This window comes from Phodopus roborovskii, unplaced genomic scaffold, assembly GCF_943737965.1.
Source record: "Phodopus roborovskii unplaced genomic scaffold, PHOROB, whole genome shotgun sequence".
NCBI classification, from domain to species: domain Eukaryota; kingdom Metazoa; phylum Chordata; class Mammalia; order Rodentia; family Cricetidae; genus Phodopus; species Phodopus roborovskii.
The window spans coordinates 564,313-588,567 of record NW_026125887.1 but is presented as its reverse complement, the minus strand read 5'-3'; the positions used below and the strand labels follow the sequence as shown (position 1 = coordinate 588,567).

Here is a 24,255-nt window from a genome sequence, read left to right as displayed (position 1 = left end):
TAGCACCATCATGAGGGTGTGCCTATGTGAAGAAAATTCAGAGATAAGACACAGGCTCTCTGGAACGTTATGTTTGTGCAGAGAAGATTCTAACAAAGCAAAGGTTTGAGCCCCAACATATCGATAGCCTGTGCCTAGCCTTGAGTGAGTAAAAGCAAAACTTGCACATGCCCTGGTAAAGGCTAATTTCTGTCTATAGGTGACAAAGTGGGACCCTGCATTCCCTGCCTTATCCCAGACACAGATGCATATGACACCACAGGGAAGCAGCAACTTTTCCTCTGTATAATCTACTACTAATTCACAGTATTTGGTATGCCCTCAGTGCATCTCTCTGAAGTGCAGTGTTGCTAATGTGCCAATACTAAGAGTATAGGCCTATATGAAGTTAGGCCATGGATGGATTAGGGCCCTCATGAAAGAGGCTTCAACCCATCTGCCGTGTGAACACCAAGCTTTCTTCTTCAGAGGAGGCAGCTCTTACCAGATAGCTGAACTTGTTGGTACCTTAACCTTGGCCTTTTCAGCCTCTAGAATTGTGAGAAAAGAAACTTCTATGTTGTTTAAATTTCCCAGACTTGGGTATTTGTTATAGTAGTACAAATGGACACTGCCTCTGTCACCTTCTGATTTGTCACTCAAGTGGCTGTGGCTCACCTGAGGCAGTCATCTGGGCCAGGAACAGAAGGAAGAGGGAGGTGGCATCCACCTGAAGGTGGCCCCACTGGTCATCACCCACCACGGTACTGCAAGTAGCTGTATTGTACTTGGCGTGCAGGCTGTCCTTGGTACTCTGAGTGTGCTTGAATTTCTCCACTTTGTCCACCTGAAGAAGAAGGCAAGATGGCATCACACACATAGATAGGCAGCTTCATGGCTGGCAGAAGTCATATGTAGTCATATGTAGTCATTGAATCTACTAGAGCTATTATCTGCTATCTCTGGGAGCCAGGAGGCTGGCAAGTAGCTACTAATGAGCACTACACAGAGAGGCCATGATGGAGACATTTACCACTCGTTCAATGGAAATACCTCAACCCAGAGTTCATAGGTCAAAAAGTCTCCTTGTCCATAGATTCCCCAGCAGGGGTGTATGGTAGGTTCTCAAGGACATAGGAAGGGAAGGAAAAGAGCCAGTTTAAATGCCAACTTCTCTTTTTTAACATGGCAAAGAAAAGAGCACAATGTCTTTGGCTATGCCAACTAAGGATGGTGTGGTAGCACACACACCTCTGAACCAGTGCAGATCCTTGTAGAAGGTTCTGTGTATAATATTGCAACAAATTGTTTCATTTACCCTACACTGAACATATCAGTAAATAACGAAGTCAGTTTAAAACCATGAATTACATTGATTTATATTTTTGTGTGTACATGTGCAGATGTGTGTAAGAGGAGGGCAGAGGACAACTTGTGGAAATGGCTTCTCCCCATCTAGCTGGCATTGAATTCAGGTCTTCAGGTTTTGTGATGACTGATTCATCTAGCTGGACCCAATAATGAAAAAATTTAAAAATTCAAGCAGTTGATCTGAAGCGAAAACACCCAGAATAAACAATAAGCAGTACATCGGTTTCTCTGGGTAGTTTTAATATTGTTTTTTATATAAATAAAAAAGCTATGTTCTCCATTCTGTACACATAAATCTTTGAAAGAGGGCCTTCAAAACTGTCCTTTGAAACTGTGGTACTATAGCATAATAAATTATTGAGGACAATTTTAAGAAGAGGAAGTAAGCAAACCATTTCTGGTTTTTCTTCTTGAGGAGGTTCCAAATGTAACAAAGATGTCATCTGACTTGAAATGACATAAATGCACATTCCAATGTTCTGTAGGTATTAGTCTGTCACATCCCACCTACCTGTCTCATCATGCACTGAAGAAGGCCTCGCATCAGCTTCACCACATTCTGTGGAAATACAGCAGCATCAGTAACAAGGCTTCAAGAAAACTGATTACTCATACATGGCCAATAAGCCAGTGTTGTCTGGCAATGTTCCAGAAAAGACAGATCCTAACTATACATAACTATTCTGATTGTTCACATTAAGACTTTTCTATTCCATCACAAAATAAATATTTTGACAAAGTGATTTATCTCAAATAAAAGGGTTGGAGCAGATGCATCTTTGGGCTCTGGAATTCAGTGACTCCCATCTGACATTTTTATAAGCTTTGTATTTGGGAACTCCATGTTACATTTCTTAGCAATTTATTTTTGTTATACCAAGTACAAATTAATCCTACCATGCCCATCCAAAAGTAATGATATTTTGCCAAAAGAGCCATTTGTGACACTATTATTGGACCACTAAGCAAAGTTCTTAAAAATACAAGTGGTATCCAGGATTTTTTCATAATATGATTATTAAATATTTCAACTAATTACTATCACTATCATCATCGTTCTAAATCATAATAATGCTACATTAACTAATTAGGCACTGCATCCAAACATTGTGAAAAACATTTTACTTATATTACTTTGAATTGGAGCACCAGCCTTATTAAGGTGGGTAGTATTTTTACCTCAGTCTCTGCAAGAGGAACCTGAGCCTAAAGGAGATGAAGTAACATTTCTCAACTCTGTGATGACAAGAGGTGGAGTAAAACAGAACCTAGATAATCAGACATCATGAACTGAAAGAAGTTTCTATTTACTGGCATGTGTGTATCATGACACATACCATGCCTTACCAGTGACAGTAAAGCAAAAGGGCCTGAAAGTTCATGGCCAGGGAAAAGTCTGGAAGTCAGACCTTTCCTCCTCTAAAATCCTAGGATTCTAGTATCCTAGGATATCTAGTACAAGATAAAGTTGGCACTGTTACAATGCTTACACTCAGACAACATACACATTTGTCAACTGACTTTCCCTTAAACTAAGTAAAGCTATTTCCTATGAAAGAAATAAGAGCTTTCCAACTTGGTTGATGCTGCCAAACCCCAGTAGTAGGAAAGCATCTGGAAATGTGATAGGGGCATTCTAATAATGACAATGACAGAGATAAAGATTACTAGAACTTAATGATCAGGATCAGAGTCCCTAAATATCCCCAAATGCACAAGACAATCTCACACAATGAACGATTGTGTCAATCAAGCCTCAAGTGCCCCAACTGCTTATTACTTGAAGATGCCCAGTATTTATTATTATTTTCCATAACCAAAGGCGATGTTTCTATTAGTACTTATTTATTGAGACAGAATATCACTATGCAGCCCTGGATGGTCTGGAACTCACCATGTACACCAGGCTGACTTTAAACTCAGAGATATATCTGCCTCTATCTTCTGAGTAGCGGGATTAAAGATGTGTACCACTATGCCTAGTCCCATCGTTTAGTTAATTAACCACACATCAAATAGTAAAAAGACATTAAATCTGAAACACTGTGGTCTATTTGGGTTTCAGTAAAGAAATAGAAAATTTAACCAACCTTTCTCTCTCTCTTCTATCTCTCTCTCTTTCTCTCACTGTGTGTGTGTGTGTGTGTGTGTGTGTGTATGATGGGAGAGTTGCAAGATACCTTACATCAAATTATTGTACCAGCAAATAACTGATTCACTCATTCATGCATCTTTCTGGAGGAGCAGTCACTGACTGCTATTTGTAATGTTAAAAATTAGTGATTTCATCAGCTCACACTGAGCAAGCCCTGGTCCAATCAATGCAAACTTTGCTCCCAGAGATAAGCTCCCTTTCTGAGCTTTCCCACAGTTGTCAAATTCCCTTCACGCTGCTTATCACTCATACCCACTTGCTTACTGTAACAAGCTACAACTGGGCTAAAAGAACTTTTTCTGGGCCCAATCATCCACTAGCTATGAAGGCTGTCCAGGAATGTATGAATTAAAGATAAACCCCAGGACCAGGCATTCATTTGGTACAGTGTATACTTATCTTGAGACCCCATGTTCAATCCCCACCCCCTATAAAGATACACTTGAAATGTTCTCATGCCAAGGTGATTATACTTTCATAGTTCAGTGCTCCTTACCTAAACACGATTACTCAAAACATTTGGAAAATACATCCTGTGCTCAGGGTAGAAAAGTAAGTACATTTTTGTCTTATTGGGTATCTTGATTTTTTATTTTGGAAAATTTTTCCAGTACTGGGGAATGAACGTGGCATGCCAAGCAAGCATTTTACCACTGAGTTACATTCTTCCCTGATTTTGGAAAACTTAATGAAATATCTTCATTGAGCTATATGCCAAATAACATAGGCACAAAAATTAAATAATGCCAATTTGGCTCAAAACTAAAGGGTAACTATGAATAAGTAAGAGTCACTTCCTAGAGTATGGTGCAAACTAGAAAGGTGTTTTTAAAGGACATTTAAGAATTGTCTTAAGCAGTGGCACCAGCATTTAGATAAATAGTCTTTGGGATGTAACCAATCCCTCTGAAAAGTTCATGCTTTGGGATGTCTACCTTTGATGCATCAGCTTTTTTGCTTTCTATTATTTTTTTCTCATTTGGTGCCCAGGGTGAGGAGCTGGTACATGTAGTGGATGGCCATGCATCAACTTTTCATAAACAATCATATTATGAGAGAGAAATAGAACCAGGTAGGCATATTAACATATTGGAGGTAGGAATTTGGATGTTTTTGTTTCCCACTTGATGTGATTTGTGGTGTTACTGTTTTATCTCAAACACAAAGATAAATGTGTGGTGTCAACCATCTGAATGCCTTCATAAAGTACTCTACAGCAGAAATGAAGGACCACACCTTGAACTGTTCTGCACATACAACTATTTCCTCATGGATTTTTTAGTTCACTGAGCAGACCAAACACTGATGTCAGTCACTATTACCTGTTCCAACTCATAGGCCTTGGCTTTATCCTCATCACGGTCAGCATTCTTGCGGTAGGCCATACCCAGGCCCCAAACAGCCAGTATGCTATAGATGTTGTCCCGTACCCAGGCATCCTTCTGTTCATGGCTGGCTGATAACAATCCAGTGACCGGGTTCTATTAGAGAAGAGACACACACACACACAAAAAAGACACTTGGGCATCACCATTCATAAATTTCCTACACAATTAATGTTCACCTATGGAGGTGGATGAGGACTGAGGACTTGAGAACAAAGAGCACAGAGAAACCTGAGTTCCTTTTCTCTGTATCTCAGATGCCTCACTCGTATAATTAGAAGATGAGACTAGAAAAAGTCTAAGGAACTTTCTGATTCTTATGCTTTTTTTTAAAACCTTTAGACCAGACAAACTATTTCAATGTCTAAAAGAGAAGAAACACCAAACAGAAAAAAATTCTATCAGGCTTTACTAATATGTGTATTGTAGACGTTAGGTCTTCTTGGCCTTCATGTTTCCTATCAGTTATTAAATTACTGAAGCTAGGAACAAGATATCTGTGTTATGGGCCCTGATCCATCTTCTAGCTCTATGTGGTCAGAAAAGCTACCAACCCTGTCTGCAACTCAGATACTTCATTCATCTGACCAGAAGATGTTATGTAGTAGGGCATATGGGAACCCTCATTAGCTGTGAAAGCACTGATGTATTCTAGAAAAGCAGCAGAGTCAACAAAAAGGTTTGGATCCTCTCATGAAGTTGTTCACAAATGTTTATAACAGCATTATTCAAAAATGTTGACAAGCAGAAATAGCAAGTATCTATCAACTGATGAATAATCAAACATTTTTATTTTTCTTTCTTAAAAAATATTTTATGTGTATTATGCTTTGCCTGCATGTATCCATATACACCACATGCATGCCTGGTACCCACAGAGGTCAGAAGAGAGTGTTAGATTCCCTAGAATTGGAATCACAGATGGTTGCAAATCATGTGAGTGCTGGGAACTGAACCCAGGTCCTCTACAAAAACAAGTGCTCTTATCCATTAAGTCATCTCTCCAGTCTGGTTTTCTCTTTTCTTTATAAAATAGATTAAAGTTAATTGAGGCAATAGATAAACAACCCCATGCATATACTAAAAAGCAGTTGTGCACTTTAAATAAATGAATTCTAAAGAACCTAAATTATATCTCAATAAAGCTATTTATATATTTGGGGTACTGGGAACTGAAACTAGGTTAGACAAATATTCTACCACTGAGCTATATCCCCAGTCCAATATTTTTTAAATCCAACCCTAATAAAAACTCTGAGCTCACAGATAAAACAGTTAAGGAATGAGTCACAAAGTTGGCTGACTTCTGAAAATATACAAAGAAATATGTATGTAATAAAATATACTTTTACAATTAAAACCTTGCCACCTTAAAAATATCTTACGTGCCAGTTTAATATATTATCTGTACCACTACCCACTGTTTTTATGAGCCACCCAAATGGGTCTCTGTGTTTAGAAGTCTGGGGTCTTTGCTTGATATTGGTATACAAATGGAGGGATACTGGTGCAAGCTAAAACAAAAACAAAAACAAAACTGCATGGCTTAGTAGTACAGTGCTTGGCTGGTATGCATGAGGCCTTGGGTTCAATCCAAGTGTAAAGCAAAATAATAATAACCATTATTCAGAAGGCACTATATTATTTATAGGAAGAGTCATGAAAACTTCCATTGGGTAATTTTGAAAGGACACTGCCACAGCTACTAGATTAAAAAAAATATTGGCAGTTTTAACATGGTCCCACACAAGAAACTAAATATTTGACTTTCTTTTTTAACTAATCTACAATCTATAAAAATATCTAAAACTCAACAGCTATTATCTGTAGGAGCAACAGCATTCAATGCATTAAAATAGTTCTGCTGCCAACAACTACAAATCAATGGCTTTAAAGTCAATAAGTCTGTGGGAAATGGGGGTGCTACTACACACAACAAAAAAATACTTTCTGATTTTCTTACTGCTTTAAATCTATAAAATAGAATGTGTTATGAAACAAGAAGATGTGGGAATTTACATTCAGCTGCCAAGGGTTGAAAGTGTTATGTGTTGTTCCTATAGTGGATTGCTGAGTCTAAAAGAATCACTATTCCTAAATATCATATACATAGTGTTTGCAGTTCTATCTGTTCTGAGGCTTAATGGGTAAGCTTGTGACAGTAAGACATCAGAAGAGCCTAAGTAAGAAACCAATCTCTTCCTGGCATGCCCCACTAACCTTGAGTCTAAAACAGCTTTCCAATAACATAGGAGTGACAGCTTACACAGTGTCAAGTGTAGCTTAGATTATAAAATGTCACGATCCTGTTAACTAAAAGTCCTCTCTTTTATTCTGCTTAGTTAATCCCCACCTTAAGACTAGATTGTCTGTGTCGCTCATTCAAATACAGAGAAGCAGGAGGGTGTTCCAAGGGATCTTATACTCAAAATTACAGGCACTGGATCCATGGAAAACTGGTGTGTTAGCTGCATACAACAAAAGGAATAATTTCTGATTTGCTTACTGCTTTACATCTATAAAACAGGATGTGTTATGCAACAAGATGATGTGGGAGTTTCCATTCAATGTGACTCATAAAAACTGAAATATTCATAGTTTTGTAGATACTCTGGTGTACCAGGTTCTATTGTCCTTTCTAATAAAGATATTCCAGGAGTTTGTCTTTGTGTTCTTCTCCTACTTGGGGATGGTCTGTACCATATCCCCTGCATTTCCATCCACTGAGTCTTGCGTGCCACTCACACAGGTCCATTTCATTAGAAGCTCGGGGCCTTTGTTTGAAACAGGTATGCAAATGGAGGGGTGTCTGATGCCAATCTGCCAGCTAACAAAGACAAATGCACATTACAAAGAGGAGGGGAATGGATCTGTCTAGGCCAACCTTACATTTCTGAATGATCACTTTAACTACATGCTGCTTTTGGGTAGGTGGGAAGGTGGGGAGTATCTGGGAGGAGTTGGGAGGAGGGAAAGGGGAACCATAATCCAAATATATTGTATAGAAAAACCTATTTTCAATACAAATGATTTCATTATAATTAAATCCTCATATAACAATGCAGAAATATGGAGCTATAATCATATAGCTGTTTCAGCTTTTCCCCTTCTCTTTTTGGTGTGCTGCTTCCTGCTCATACTAGCAATCTATAAAAAACCCAGTCCATGTAACAACGTGTGTGTGTGTGTGTGTGTGTGTGTGTGTGTGTGTGTGTGTGTGTATTTATGTATATGTGATGTTTTCCCTTTTTTCTTTGTTCTACCAAAACTGAATGTCATATATTAAATATTATAGTAAAGTGATACATATACATATGCTTTGGCAAAAATTCTTGCTCACACAGAAATTTTTTTGGAGGGTATCAGTTTTTAATGACACAGGAATCATAGGATCACTGCTCACCTTGCATTTCTCACTCAGCAGAACCTGAGGAGATCCTCTCAAGCCACCTGGAATAACTCAAATTTAAGAGCTTGGAGCTGCGTAACATTCTATGGCAAATATACTTAAGAATGCATGCAGGGATCTACCCTTATGATAGATATCCATTATAGGGCTTTCATTACCACTACAAAAACACAGTAATAAATGTCCTTATGGCAGATGCTGTTTTCAATAATGGGCTTTTTTGTCTTTTAAACGGGGATGAATTTTATTTCAAGAGGGCTTCATCATCACCATCTGATGACATCCCAAAGGTTTCCACCCCAGTACCCTCACCATGGGGATAATGGTTTTAGCATACACATCACATCATAGTCAGGAAAAAGGAACAACAAAAAGGGAAGGGACTTAAATTGTACAACTCCCTCAAGGAGACAATCCTCAATGATCTAAAGATAGCCACAAAATACTGCTGTTTAAAGATTTTATGCATGAATTTGCAGATAATGCTCCAGATCAAATCTATAATCAGGATCCACTGCTGTGGCATAATTTAACTTGAATAACCTTCTTAAGCACTATAGATACAGATGTATATAGACACTTTGGGGTTAAGCCTTCACTTAGCACCTAGAGGGGAGAGCACAAATCTTATCATAATATCAGCTTTTGCTTCTTGTTCTGAATGATGCTTGTTTCCGCATCAATTTAACTCCCAGCTAGCATGTTAACACCTTGAAGAAAGACAGTCACCTGACTGCAGCTCTGTATCTCAACAGTCAGTATAAATAATATTATTTGCAAGGAACTCTAAAAATGGCTATCACTCCTAGAATGTAGGGCACTCGCAGCTTCAAGTACTCTGTACACATCATAAGCAACACTTACTCTCCAGGAGCTGTTTTTGGTATGGAGTAGAATCTCTAAATTGGAATTTCTAGATTGACAGAGTCTATTTATGTGCACTTTTAAAATAACTATTCTTCCTTCCTGTAAAAGACTTTTTAACATTTTCAACTTCTCTATCTTTTGGAAACAGGCCACTGGATTTGCTCTTCTGATAGCTAACTTCCCATTTCTTTTTAACCAGGAACTATTAACACAACTTCCATGTACCATGTTGAAGACCACAAGCTCTAGACTCCATTGGTTCAAAACTCTACCACAAAATAGCTGTAACTTGGAACAAATGACTTCAGCATCTCTCTATGAAGTGGGGATTATACCATTACCTCCATCTCATGAGGCAGTCTGTGAGGGTTAAATGAATTAATGTTTATTAAGCACTTTGGAATACTTGACACATAGTGAAAAACACTACACGTTTAATATTAACAAACTAAAAAGCCTTTATCCATGCTATTTATTTTTATGTACTCATAATTTGAGGTAATAGATAGATACATTGCCAGGGGGAAGAATTCAGAGCAAGTACCATTATTGTTATTTTAAAAAGGTTTGGAGGGTCTCCCTTTTATCATTACTGAAAATATTGCTAATGAATTTTTTTTCTGAGAGTCTCACTATGTAATTGAGACCAGTCTAGAACTCAGCATCCTCTTGCCTCACCCTCCTAAGCTCTGTAATTACAGACAGTTGTGTTCACGCCTATTAAGTCTTTTTCTGTGTACTATACCAAATTCTGTGTACCTTGCATGAAGAATGCCCCAGCCTTGTACCAAGTCATTTGCCTCACCTGCCTTATTCCATTTCTTTTTAGTTTCTAACTAGGAAAAGTAAATGAGAATTAAAAAAAAATAGGACAACAGAGCTCTGAGGTCTAGAATGCATTAATCCCAGGATTTCACCCCTATGTTCTGGTACTAAACAGGACCAAAATTCCAGTGGCTTCTAATACCAAATGATCTTTCTATTGAATGCTTTGTATCTACCCTTGGTCAGATGTGATTTTGTCATTTTCTGCTTCTAGGAACCAGAATACTGAGCAGCCTGCATCTAGAACCTTTTCCATCTCATGGAAGTGGGGCAGACAGACAACTACCCACAACAGTCAATTCTGCATAAAGGTGCAACAATCCTAAATATGTGTGAATCTAACAAAACATAAAGGAATAGATACACAGATAGATGGAACAATTTTACTTCAGAAATGGAGCCATGGGGATACAGCAAACTGAGTCCTGACAAAGATCTAAAGATAGTCCACGGAAGAAAAAAGAAAGCTTTTTTAAACAACAGTGTGGAGCTCATGGATCCAAGACTGCTGGGAAACCAGCATAGACAGGATCGATCCAGACTTCCTGAATGTGGGTGTCAGTTAGAAGAAGGACTGAGCTGATGGGAGATGCCATTATGTATATATGTTTCTCATACTGGTTAATGAATAAAGCACTGTTGGCCAATAGGAATGCAAGATAGGCAGGACTAGGAGACAAGGAGAAAAGAGGAAGGAGTAAGGAGGAGTCAAGATGGAGAGTCTGGAGAGAACAGTATGGCAGCCGGCTATCCGGTAAGAGGAGACCATGTGGAGATTAGCAGAAATGGGTTAATTATTAAGACAGAGCTAGCCGATAAGAAACTAGTACCTGGCCAACAGCATTATATTAAATACAGACTCTCTGTGTGTTAATTGGGGCTGGCGCTGCGGCAGGACAGACCGGCAGTAGGAGGAAAAATCTTACTCCTTACATATGGCGCCCACATGGCTAGTAAGAACTTCCACTTAAAATTTAACAAAAGCTTAAAAAAGGGGTTTTAGAAACAAAAGAACAGAGACAAGCAAGGTTTCTTGGTAGCAGCATTTTTCTCTGTTGGACTCTTCTTTGCGAGAGACAAGCAGATAATTGCACGGCTCCTTTAAGGGAAGATTCCTGACTCAGCATAAGCGGCAAAAAACCGCAGGGCTTTTAAATAACTCTGCTAACAATTTATTGCTGTGTATGAGAGATGTCAATGGCAGTGACCACATCTCCAAGCCTGCAGCATGCTTGCTGGATGGCAGAACAGACCCAAGGCAATGACCACAGCTCTCAGTGCTGGCAGTAAATAGCCACCGCCATCTTTGATAAACCGCTGCTGACACAGCTATGACTTTCATTTTCGCAAAGTTGTTGTTTACCTGATAAAAGACTAGTGGCTACAAAAAGATAAAGGTTTACATTAAAGACAGATTCATATTAAGAAAAATCTCTAAAGGTTTACAGTATGTTCTAAAATATATATAGGCTTGGGAGAGAAAAGGAATAAAAAGGTTTAAAAATACAGTGAGGAGTTGGGTGTTGTGGCATACGCCTTTAATCCCAGCACTCGGGAGACAGAGGCAAGCAGATCTCTGTGATTTGCAAAGTAAACCTGGTATGCAGAGTGAATTCCAGGACAGATAAAAATTACACAGAGAAACCCTGTCTCAAAAAATAAAAACTAAAAAGTAAAAGAATAAAGCCCCATAAAGAGTCAAAGCTCAGAGAGAATCTGGTTACTGTATGGTGTTATATTGTCTTTGTATCTTTTGACTACTGAGGAAATAATAGCAACTGTTAAAACAAATTCTGCTGGATCAATCCAATTTATATATTTGAAAAATGCTTTGACTCCAAAATTTAAGTTCAAGGACAAGTTACTGGGGAAAAGGATTTCTATTTTTGTTTCCACAGAAAATAAAAAGCTGTGGATTCCTTCTAGACTAATGTGGTTTGATCAAGCCAGACCCCCTGAAACAGAGTTGCTGGTGATCCAACATTCAAAACAGCTTGAACAAGGCAGCCTTGCAGACTACAGCCAGGATATCTGCATCTTCTTAGGATCCCCATAACAGCCAAAAGAGGGTATCAGATACCCCAAAGTTACAGAGGGTACTGGAAATTGAACTTGGGTCCTCCAGAAGAACAACCAGTGCTCTTAATTGCTGAACCATCTCTCCTGCCTCAAGAGTTCACATTTTTCAGTGGTAAGTTTCTAGACCACTTGAAGTTTACCTATCAGATTTTTACAAAAGCTATCTTTGAAACTAACGTTCAAGAAGAGAGAGAGAGAGAATGTGAGCTGCTACATGTGGCTGCCTCTTGCTTTACCTAATAGACCACAGGTATGCAATCTTCATTTTTTTTTCTTTTTGTGCTTATTAGCTCCCTCACCACCACACCTAGTTTTACAAACATACAAGTCAGGAGCCACATGCCTCAGGCAACTGACTCATTCCAGATCATTTATCTTAGATATTTCCAAACTTACAGGAACAGTGCTGGGTCACTTAACTTCCATCAAATGACTTTAATCACTCTCCTAGAAGATTTTAATGTTTTGCAACTCTTTCATCAATCCCTGTAGTAAGAAGGGAGCAGTTAGTGAGATGTCAATATTCAGTTTGGTGTTATGTTAACTTATGGAAGACATTCAAACTCAAGGGAGAAATCAGCTCCCCATTGGCCAATACCTGAAGTCTCAAGTATCCACAGATTACTGAACACAGGGACAGCAACAGAAACAATGTAGAAGTCATTATTTGATCCTTGCATTTGCAATACTGACTTTTATGTCTTAAATTTCAATTTTGGCTTCAAAAGACAGAGTATACCACTCTATATCTGTTTTGTTTTCTTCCCAGACCGTGTATTGATAAAAAGCTCAGCCTGGCCTAGAACTCATGATTCTCCTCCTCTGCCTCCATAGCACCTGTGGGATCTTGATTTGAGGTCTTCAAAGGATCTTCCAGGAATTCACAGTGGATTTTGATGGATAATTATATAGAGAGACACAAAGGATCTCGAGACTCCTGAAATTTCTGTGTGAAATTTTTTCAAGAGAGGACAAAATATTTGGCTAAAATACTCAAATAGGTCTACATCCACTTCTTGCCTTTTATGACCGCCAATTGTAATCTCTTTATCTTTTGTGAGATAGCTGTCACACTACTATTAATTAGCAGTCACATCTAAATATAAGTAACAAGTTAGGCATAGTGTTGTGTATATAGAGAACTCCAGCTACTTGGGAGGCTAAGGCAGGAGGATCACTTGAGCCTAGGAATTTTAGACTAGCCTAGGCAACACAGGACTATCCCAGTCCTATAATTTTTTAAAAAAAAATATTTGAAATATAAGCACAAATGACAAGGGCAACATGGCAGAAGTAAGCCTGGTGAAATATTTAAAGAAACAGCCCACTCAAGTTTCACATTTTGTTATTCACAGTAAGCTGGTATAGCTAAAGTATTCATCTCTACACTCTAGCTCGTTTTGAAAGAAGACAGAGCTTATGATGGCTGTCAGCTCACAAGAAGGATGACCTCGATTCTATATGCTGTGATTCTTTCACTGAGAGATGAGATCTGACTAGGTGATATTTTGTATCCCTATGAAGGTGAAAACAATTTTAGATCTTGTCCCTACACAGGCTGTTGCAGTCCTCTATGTGTGAGTGGAGGAGTCAAGGATGTTTCTGTTTTTCAGTGACTTAAATATTTTTAACTGACAATAAATTAAAACTGCTCTGAAAAAAGCATAGCAAAAGCACTCCTCTTTGTTGTACCACAAAAGCTACAGAAGAAGATGGCAGAAAATAGGAAGCTAGATTGCACCAGGAAGAAAAAAAAAAGATTTCATGGAGTACCTCGTTTCAACAAGACAACTGTCTCTCATAGACTATTTCTGCCTTTTATCGAACGTAGTGTACTTTTAGAAAAAGATTGTATTGTTAATTATGTATATATGTATGATATATTTATATGAGTACAGGTGCCTGTGCAGTCTTGAAGAGGGTATTGGATTCCATGGAGCTTGAGTTGCAGATGGTTGTCAGTCATCTGACATGGGTGCTGGAAACCAAACTCAGCTCTTAACTGCTGATCCATCTCCCAGGTCTCTCCTCGGGGGTGGGGGGGTGGGTGGGGGTGTGTGGGGGGTGTGGGTGGGGGGTGTGTGGGTGTGGGTGTGTGTGTGTGTGTGTGTGTGTGTGTGTGTGTGTGTATGTGTACACCTGTGTCTGTGCATGGGGAGACCAGAGGTCAACATCAGATGCTGTTCCTTAAGGAGGGATCCACCTTATTTTTTCAGACAGGGCCTCCCACTGGGACCTAGGGTTCACTTATTAGGTTAAAGTAGCTAGTCAGCCCTAGGGACACTACTGTCTTGGCCTCCCAAGTGCTAGGACTACAAGTGTGTGTGTAGTCACACACTGCTTTTTATGAGTGCTAAGGATCAAACCAAGGTCCTAATACTTGCACAACAATCACATTACCAAATAAGCTATCCTTCCAGGTCCCTGAACCCAGAATAATGTTGATGGTCCTTGAAGAAGCTTGCTTTGGTCACAGTAGGAAGAAATTCTGGACAAGGGGTTGAGGAAGCAGGGAGAAGATGAATGGGAAAGTTAGTATAGGAGATAGAGAATGACAGGACTAGTATCTTTAAAAAAGGTGGTGATAACAATATAAAAAAGCATGAGAAGTGTGCAGATTTGAGGGATGTTTAGGAGTTAACAGATTTGTAATGAAGAAAATGCAGCTAAGAGAAGAACAAGCAGAATCTCAAATAGCTGTTATGCAAATTGGGTGCCCAAACAGGTGACTATACCATGACTTATAAGGAAAGGCTTGCTGGGAAGAATGAAAAATTGGTAATGGTTCCCTCTTACCTTCCTTCACTCTTTTATTGGGTCTCATTATAGTCTAGACTGGTCGGGAACTGATCACCCAACCACAGCCTCCTGGATGCTAGGACTGCATGTGCGTAGCACCAATCAATCTCTCTCTGTCTCTGTATGTCTCTCTCTCTCTGTCTCTCTCTCTCTCTCTCTGTTGTTATACCTATATGCATGTGTTTGGTGGCCCAATGCAGATGTCCAGAGCAATCTTTTATCACTTTCAACTTTATTCTTTGGGGCAGGGTCTCTCATTTGAACTCAGAGATCACTATTTTGGCTATTCTGACCAACTAGCTAGTTCTAGGGATCCCATCTCCATCTTTGGAACATTAGAATTACAAACAGGCTGAGTGGTGGTGTACATCTTTAGTCCCAGACACCTTTAATCCCAGCACTGGGAAGGGAGAGACAGCGGCAGGTGGTTCTCTAAGTTCAGAATCAACCTGCTCTACAGAGTAAGTTCCAGGACAGCCAGGGATATACAGAGAAACCCTGTTTCAAAAAAAAAAAAAAAACCTAATTACAAATAGGATGCCATGCCTACTCAAAATTTACATGTATTCTGAGGGTTTGAAGTCTGGTTCTCATACTTGTGCACCAAGAACCTTAACCATTGCTCATGGTATGACCCTTGACATAGATGCAAAGTATACAAGTCAGTGGAGTCCATTGTTAAGTACTTACTAGGATGCCACTGGTAGTGAAGAAGAGACCAGTGGCATGAGGGATAGCTAGCCAGTATCTTGGTAGGCCACAGGAAGAACACAGCTTAAGTATGATGATGGGCAGGGGAAAAGTGTAAACAACAATGGAGTTTAGTGCCAATGGAAGATCTCTCACTGCTCTGAGCAAGAGGGAAAGAAAGGGAGCAGGAAACCAATCAGGAGTCAGAGCTGAGATGTTTCATTCATCTTTTTCATTAAAAAACTCTATTAAAGGTGGGATGAGGAAATGAAGGAACCAGAGGTGGCTTCTAGATTATCCTTAGATCATGCCCATTATTTTACTCTTAAAAGAACTAATAACAACCTCTCGTGGTTTTCTCTGAATAAAAGTCAAATTCTTTTGCATTCAGGCTGGCCTTGAACTCACTATGTAGCTGAGGATGACCTTGAACCTCCTATCTCTACCTCCCAAGTGCTGAGATTTACAGGTATGTAGATATGTACCACCATACTCAGTATTGCAGATTGAACCCAGGGCTTTGTGTATGCTAGGCACAAACTCTACCCCTAGCCTCCTTACCACTTCCTTTCTTCTATCTTCTTGGGCATACCATGCTGCTCTTTTCTCAATCTCGAGTTTATTACGTTTTGTCTGCTTTCCTAGTGTACATATTTAAGGATTTAAATTTGTATAATATTTATGTACGGCTCAAACTCCATTTTAATTGAATCCCATACATTTTTATTCAGAGTGTTTTTACTGTGATTCAGTGATATTTCATCATTTCCATTATAGTTTCTTTTTCAGATAAACATAGTGGGGTGGATGCTTGTGATCCTAGACTTGGAAGGTAGAGACAAAAGGATCAGGAGTTCAAGGTTGCTTTCAACCTATATTAAGTTTCCAACTTATGAACTAAAAGAAAGCTTAGAGCCATGTATGGTGGGGCACACCTTTAATCCCAGCACTGGGAAGGCAGAGGCTCGGGGACCTGTGGGTTTGAGGCTAGCCTGGTGTACAGAGTAAGTTTTAAGACAGCCAAGCTTAGGCAGTGAAAGACAGAAAGCTGGTGAAGATATAATTGAATGAGAGGGCCACGTTACAGCCCCAGCAAGAACCAGAACTGGGAAAGCTTCAGCCATGCATCTCTTTGAAACAAGTTTGAGACTGTTCTATGGGGACTTTTGAATGTATTTTTTTTCTTTTTCTTTCTTTCTTTCTTTTTTTTTTTTTTTTTTTTGTATTATGATATGTCTATAAGCTTTTGGAAGGGCCAGGGAGTGGAATGTGGTGGCTTGAAAGAAAATGGTCTCCAAAGGGAGTTGCACTATTAGGAGGTGTGGTCTTGATAAAGCAAGTATGTCATTGTGGGGGCGGGCTTTGATGTCACTTTTCTCAAGCTTCCTCAGTGCAATTGTCAGTTAATTTCCTATTGCCTGAAAGATGTAGGACTCTCAGTTCTGGCAGCATGTCTGCCTGCAGGCCACCATGCTTCCTGTCATGAAGATGATGGACTGAATCTCTGAAATGAGCAACCCCAATTAAATGTATTCTTTATAAGAGTTGCCATGGTCATGATTTCTCTTCACAGCAATAAAAACCCAAAGACAGACCTGAAGCTCTCTGATCATGCTAGCTAGCTGGCTAGCAATCCATCACGATCTGCTTGTTTACACCTTTTCAGTGCTGGAATTAATATGTATTACCATATCTGGTTTTTACATGGTTGCTAGTGACTGAACTGGATCCCTCATGATTGCAGGGCAAGCATTTTACCAACTGAGCTAAGTTCTCACCTCTTCATTTGTATTATTTTAATGGTAATTCTTGACTGAAAAGCCATTACAATTCCTTTACTCTCCCTTCTAGGGCAATAAAGGACTTAGAACACTTTGACACAGTCTTTCTCAGTCTTCTGTCATACTGCTTCCTAGACTTAATTATATTATTTTAAACTCTTCTACAATTAGTCACTAAAACTGCTACTTATTCTATATACCATTTTCTATTGATGTTGTTCTTTTCATTTTAAATTCCACTGTCATTATTCACAATGTAGCTCCTGCCCTAGTCTCTTTTCTGATTTATTATACCCAATAATTTCTAACTATAGAGCGCTGATTTAGTTATTATTTTTGGTTCATATTCTCTTACCACTACTTCATACTTCACACATATTAATGAGCCTTTAAACAGAGCCACTACTGAAGAAATGTTAAAAATAATATTTTATACAGGCTAAAATAAATCTAGAAATTTCTTTCTAAAAGTCAACAGATATCTGCAGAGACTCCTCAGAATGTACATTCACAAAATGAAACTTGCTAAATGACCCTTTTATAGACATAGGTCTTTCCTTTTGCCTTAAAGATTCAAATAATTATAGTAGCCAAGCATTCTATATCTGGCAAATTACAGATGTAAAAAATTCTTCTCCTTTACAGACACAATAAAGGACTTACTAGACATGCTAGACAATGTGCATAAACTACTGATCTAAAAGGAAAAATAATGATCAGCTTGACATACTTAGGAAATATCTCTGACCAGTGAAACCAATATTACTGATCACAGTATAAAAATCTAATAAAAAAACAGAGTTCAGAGCTTATAAGAACAGACTTGAAAAATGTGTGAGAAACATGCACATAACTATAGAAGATGGCACAGTACAGCAGAAAGTACAGAAACCTAGCTCATTTTTAATTATGATAAAGATTACAGAACACAGGTGATCTACCTATTATCACTCAGAAAAGATGACGAGGCCCTGAAAAAGTTAAGCCTCTACACTGTGAATAACTGTTGGAGCAGAATGGGTGCAGGGGAGTACTGGATGAGGAAGCATGCAATTGTCTACTTGCAGATTCACAGATTTTCCCAGCTGAACTGTCTGGAGTATTCTGGTTATTCAGAGGAAAAGAGAAAACATGAGGGCCTTTCACTGACTACCTCCAAAATAAATACAACTAAAAGATTAGACAACTGGTTTTTAATCATTAAAATGTTGTGGAGGAAAGTCCAATCCTGAAGCTTTAGTGAGAATACAGCTGTTTTGCTCCTGAGCAAAGGCAAGCTTGGACCAACAGCTCTGCCATTAGGGTGACACAGAACCCACAGGGAATATTTTTTTCAACAAGGATTGAAGGATGCCTTTAATGTGTCCGAGACATTGCTTGAGGAATAGGAAGGAGTCACTGAAATATCTGTACTTAGGATCTGACTATACCAATAGAACACATAATTATGGCCAAAGACCAGAAAGTGGTATCAAGCCTTCCAGAGAAGGGAGCAACCTGGGCCAGAATGATCTTGCAAGGACTGAGTAACAACATGTGGCCTATATCAAAAGCACCCACTACTTACTGATTTCACACAATGCCCCAGGATGTACACCACACATTCATTTATCCTTACAATAACCCAATCCCCATTCTACAGATGAAGGTGTTAACTCAAAAAGGATAAACAAAGAGCTGGACATGGTAGTATACAACTTTAATCCCAGCACTCAGGACACAAAATCAGGTAGAACTGTCAGTTTGAGACCAGCTTGGTCTACATGCTGATCTCTAGGCCAGCCAGTACTACATAGTGAGTCCCCTACCAAAAAAAAAAAAAAAAAAAAAAAAAAAAAAAAAAAAGGAAAGGAGGTTATACATGTTGCTCAAGGTCTCAAGGTAGAATTGAGTATTCAAATCCTGGTCTGGCATGAAAAACAAGGCTTTCCTTGGCTTTTTTTTTGTTTGTTTGTTTTTTTGTTTTTTAAAGATAGGGCTTCTCTGTATAGCCTTTTCCTGGAACTTGCTCTATAGCCCAAGCTGGCCTCAAACTCACAGACATCCTCATGTCTCTGCCTCCCAAGTGCTGATATTAAAGGCACATGACAACACTATCCAGCTTAAAAAAAAGCTCTTTTATCAGTTCTCCTTATAGCTTGTTCTATCACAGTAATGGAGGAATTCTGACAATATTAATCTGTAATTACATTCTGAGAATAAAAACAAAAAGCAACCTCCTTTTGTTGTTGTTTTGTGTGCACTGGTGTTTTGCCATAGGTGTTGGATCCTCTGGAACTGGAATTACAGACAGTTGTGAGCTGCCATGTGGGTCCTGGGAATTGAACCCAGGTCGTCTGGAAGAGCAGTAAGTGATCTTAACCACTAAGCCATCTCTCTAGTCCCAGGTTTTTTTTTTTTAATTGAGAAAGTAACCTCCTTTTACCTGCTTACTCCCTTTTCAAATATGGCTTGGCTGGGGGGGGGGGGGTGTGGCAGTGTCTTTCTCCAAAGGTCTCCAGATAAACACTACAGTCCTTTTATGAGTAATCCCCAAAGCCAATGAGCTTTGGAAACTCAAGTGTTTCTCCTAAGTTTGCAGAAAATTCTTTTGGTTGCAAAAGATAAGCTGGTCTTTAGTGAAACTCTGCTGAAGTCTTTATTTATTGCACTTAGTGTGACTATTCATAATCTCATGCAGAAATAACAATGGATATAACTAAAGGGTACCGTCTGGAGTACTGTGGCTATTATGATGTATGTATGCATATGACTTATTAAGATCCAGACATTTCTGGTTTGCAAGCCACATTTGGCCCCAAAGTGTTTCAAACAAGGAATACTGAACTTATACCTTATTCATAAATTTCACTGTGGTATAAACATTGTTTTTCTTTTGTAGTACTCCCAAATCCAATCTAGGGCACAGAGAATGCCAGGTAAGCTACCATCCTACTGAGCCACAGCACCGGCAGCACCATTCATTCATTTTATGTAGGCACGGCACTATGTACAATGTCTTGAATATAAAAGCAACATACTAAGTATTTCCTGAGTGAGGAGCCAAGGCTGAGAAATCAGCTGAGAAGAAAAAAAATGGTTTGCAAATGACCATGGGTCTCCAACTTGTAGGTCAAGCCTCAAACCACCAACTGCTACTTCCTTCTTTGACTCTGAAAGCCCTAAAAATAGCCACTGTTGATTAAAGGCAAGCAACATAGCTGGTGTCTTCACTGGAAACAAAAATAGCTCAGTGGTCTTACACTGGGGACTCACACATAACTTGCCAAGTAAAGCATTGCAGGCATATTCATACCTGAGACCATATGCTTAGCTTTGCAGCTGTACTGCCTTGATGGTGATGCTATGTGCTCAGAAGTTTTATTGGCTGCAAAGCAGCAACCTGAGTGGGTCATAGGGCCCTCTCAGGTAGATGTCTAACAGGGTAACTCATGGGAGAGACAGTAGCAGTTGCTCACACTAAGACAGATTGTTTTTTTTTCCATTCATGTCTACTGTTCCCAAAGTTCACTGTTCTTACTTAGTTGTTATGTTCAACCTAACACACCTCTTTTATCCAAAAGAAGCACCCAGGAAGGATATTGAGGGGTCCTGTTCCGATTTAAAAAATAAACAAATAAATAGAAAAAGGAAAACAAGGGTCCAAAAACCAGAAAGCTTGACTTGTGAGTAAAAAGAAAAGGAATAGCAATGAGAGGGGAGGAGGCTAATAACTGGCTAGCAAGGACTGGACTAAAGTAGAAAACCTCTTAACTAACTGCAAGCTCTCAGGTCTCAAGAGAGGAGAGAGGCCTAGGGGAGAAGGACTTATATTAAGAGGGCAGCTTTGGGACTTCTCTCGGACTGGTCTCAGTTTACCTGGTAACACAGGATGGTTTGCTGCACCAGCCTCGCGTACCCGTCCAGGCGGACCCCAGAATTGCTCCTGCTCCGCATCTCGCCCACGCTCACCGGCAGTGGCGCAGAATCTGCCCGGTGGTGTCTGCCAAAGTTGCAGCCGCCAAGCCGGTCTGATCCCCACTCAGCTTCAGTGAGTGCTCCGAATGGGGCTGGGCGGGAGGAGGTCGGGACTTTTCAAAATGATAGAACCAAAGTATGATTTGCGAGGCAAGCCAACCAGAGTTTTGCGCCGCTGGGCGTTGCGGGGGAGGAGACGGGGTGGCGGCGCTATCGCGGCCCCGCCTCCGCGATGGTTTCTAGTCCCGGCAGGGCCAAGCCGAACATACCCGTGACGAAATAAAGGCCTTTGCCATACTCTTGTTTTCGGGACTTCATAATGTGCCTCCGGGTTGCCTGGAAGCCCACCGGAGCTGGACTCGGCTCCGCCCCTCGTATGGAAAGGAATTCTCCAAGTATCCACCGGAGGGGGGAATATAGAGAGGAAGGCCAGTGGGAGCCACAGAAAGCCATACTCTGAGCAAGAATTAAGTTTTGTCATTGATCTCTCTCCTAGTTTAACCGACCTCCAACCCCAGCTGAGGCTAAAGGAACAAACCTCTCTGTCGTGGCCACCTGGTTGCCAAGGCTACCCCTCAGAGCGGCTCGCACCACGAAGTGGAACCGGTGGAGCCCTGCCCATAGGCCGCACGTTAGGAGGTGGCGCCCTCTGCTCGCAGCCCCGCCTCTGGCCCGCCTCCTCCGGAGCAGAATCCTGCTGGTCGCGGGCTGATGGGGGAAAGAAAATGGAGCAGGCCGCAGGAGACTCGGAAATACTGGACCCAGGCAGACAACAAGTCATCTTATTGGGTCAGCAGTGACAAGGTCTACTGAGCGGGCCGCCAAACTCATCTGAGACTTTGACATCCTTCCAATGACTCGCCATTGTAGCCCTGCCCTGGCCCAAACCTCACCTGAAAACAAAAGTGGAGCCCAATAAAGAAAGCAAAAACAGCAAGACCTGAACACGGTCCCCCATATACACTCCTGGCACCTGTGGCCTATGACCTTAGCCCCTAGGAGAGTCTTTCAGCTCATTTATAGTAGTATAATTTGAAAGCTGGCTTCCGTAGTTGTCGAGGTCGCTAATTAACTACAGGCTACTTACTTTGTTCCAACTACCAAAATCTGGCCCACATTTGAATTCACTTTGACCCATTTCCTTGCCTGAAACCTATCTTTGCCTTAAGGACTATGTCAGTCCATGCTCCTATTGTCTTTCCCCGTTTCCTGGTTTCCCAAGGCAATTTCTTCAGTAAAGATAAGTCAAAGAGTCAGTTCAAACTGCACTTTATTCTAGTTCTGGTTGTTTGAATTTTAGTGTTTTTATCTGTTGGGACAGACTGCATAACTTGTAGAGTGATGAGGTCAAGAGCATTTAGCACATGCTTGGCTCACAGAATAGCGTTGAAATCAGTTCTTTTAATCACCATTTGGAAATAACGTATTGTCTTGTATTATTTCTGTTTTCAGCTGAGGCATGTTTTTCTAACTGGGTTATGGATTGCTTACTGAAATAGCCTGGTATCTCCCACCATGCCTGGAACAGTGTTGATTGAACATGTGTTTAGGGCTCAATATTGATTGAATGAAAATCAGGCCTGCTTATTTGAGTCCCCTTTTGATTGGTCCTGAACTAAAACACTTAAGTCATTATCAGCTCACATACATTTTTTCCCTGAAACATTCTTATAGAAGTCTTGTCATATAGCCCAGGCTGAACTCCACTGCAGTATATATCCAAGAGTGACCGCAAACTCATTGAATATCCCACTACAGCAGTATTCCTTTTCTTAGCATCCAAATTGCTGGGATAGTAATCATGCCCAACATCCAGCTCACAAACTTTTAAACGTTGTTTCAAGCCTTGGTCCCCCTCATATCCCCTATCTTTCCTTCTCCCTTCTCAACTCCTTTTTGTTTTAAGATTAGATCTCAAGTTATGAAGTGCAGGATGTACTTCCATTCAGGACTTGCTGTGGTCTTTGGAGTAAATAAGATGAAACATCAAATTTTCATAATAGAATCTCATCTGTAATCTTTACGTGTGCCTTTACTGTTGAGTCCCTATATTCTGCTGCATCATTGCTTATTTTTATGATGGCTCATGTTTTCATTGGAAGCTGCTTAAGAATATATTTTAGAGGCCAACATCTAAAGTAGAGATTTCATGTCTTTTGACTCCAAAGTCAACTTGCTGAAGCTAACCAATTAACCAAATTAAGTTGTTTCTATGACAATTTAGTTGACCTGGAATCATTTTACTTTTCCATTACAATAGTGTAAAGACTGTTAAATTTGTCTCTGTTCCAGCTTGCTGCAGCTATATAAGATGGAGAGTTGAGGAACTATAGGGTTTGCTTCACAGTAAAGAACATATATATTACATGTTTTAAAAGCTTATATTTTAGAACTAGAAGCAGTGATGCACATTTGTAATCCCAGCTCTCTGGATACTAAGTCAGTAGGATCCTGAATCTGGGGCTATATGGATATACATATGATAAAATAACTATATGAAATTCTCATATAATTAATAAAATATTATTTTAAATGCTATTTATTGCATAAGAATATATTTAACTGCATCTGCTTTGATTTTTTGATGTTATATCTGGAAACTGAGGTGGAAGAAAAATGAATATATTGCTAAAAACACTTAATTCAATTTTATTTTCCTTTTAAAATTATTCATTTTATTTTATGTGTATGTGTGTTTTGCCTGCATGTATGTATGTGCACTATGTTTCTGGTGCCTATAAAAGTTAGAAGAGGTGAGGGAGGAGAAAAATAAGAACAAAGGAGTCAAGACCATGATGGGGAAACCCACAGAATCAGCTGGCCCGAGCTAGTGAGAGATCACTAGCCCAGGTATGACAAATGGGGAACCTGCATAAGACTGAACTAGACTCCCTTAGTATAGGTGACAATGGTGTGACTAGGACAATATATGAGGCCACTGGCAGTGGGTCCAATATC

At 39.8% G+C, this 24,255-nt stretch overlaps 1 protein-coding gene across 3 annotated transcripts in view; it reads right to left on the bottom strand.

Annotated features, from left to right (window-relative positions):
• Positions 1 to 21,501, bottom strand: part of Phka2 (phosphorylase kinase regulatory subunit alpha 2) — a 73,268-nt gene extending 51,767 nt beyond the window's left edge. For all 3 annotated transcript variants that reach the window (XM_051178894.1, XM_051178895.1, XM_051178896.1), the window contains exons 1-4: positions 21,199 to 21,501; positions 4,828 to 4,986; positions 1,862 to 1,909; positions 658 to 826 (exon numbers count right to left, since the gene is read on the bottom strand). In XM_051178894.1, coding sequence (XP_051034851.1) covers positions 658 to 826; positions 1,862 to 1,909; positions 4,828 to 4,986; positions 21,199 to 21,276 — 454 coding nt within the window. In that variant the 5' untranslated portion in view covers positions 21,277 to 21,501. The remainder of the gene's footprint in view (positions 1 to 657; positions 827 to 1,861; positions 1,910 to 4,827; positions 4,987 to 21,198) is intronic.
• Between the last annotated feature and the right edge of the window lie 2,754 nt (positions 21,502 to 24,255).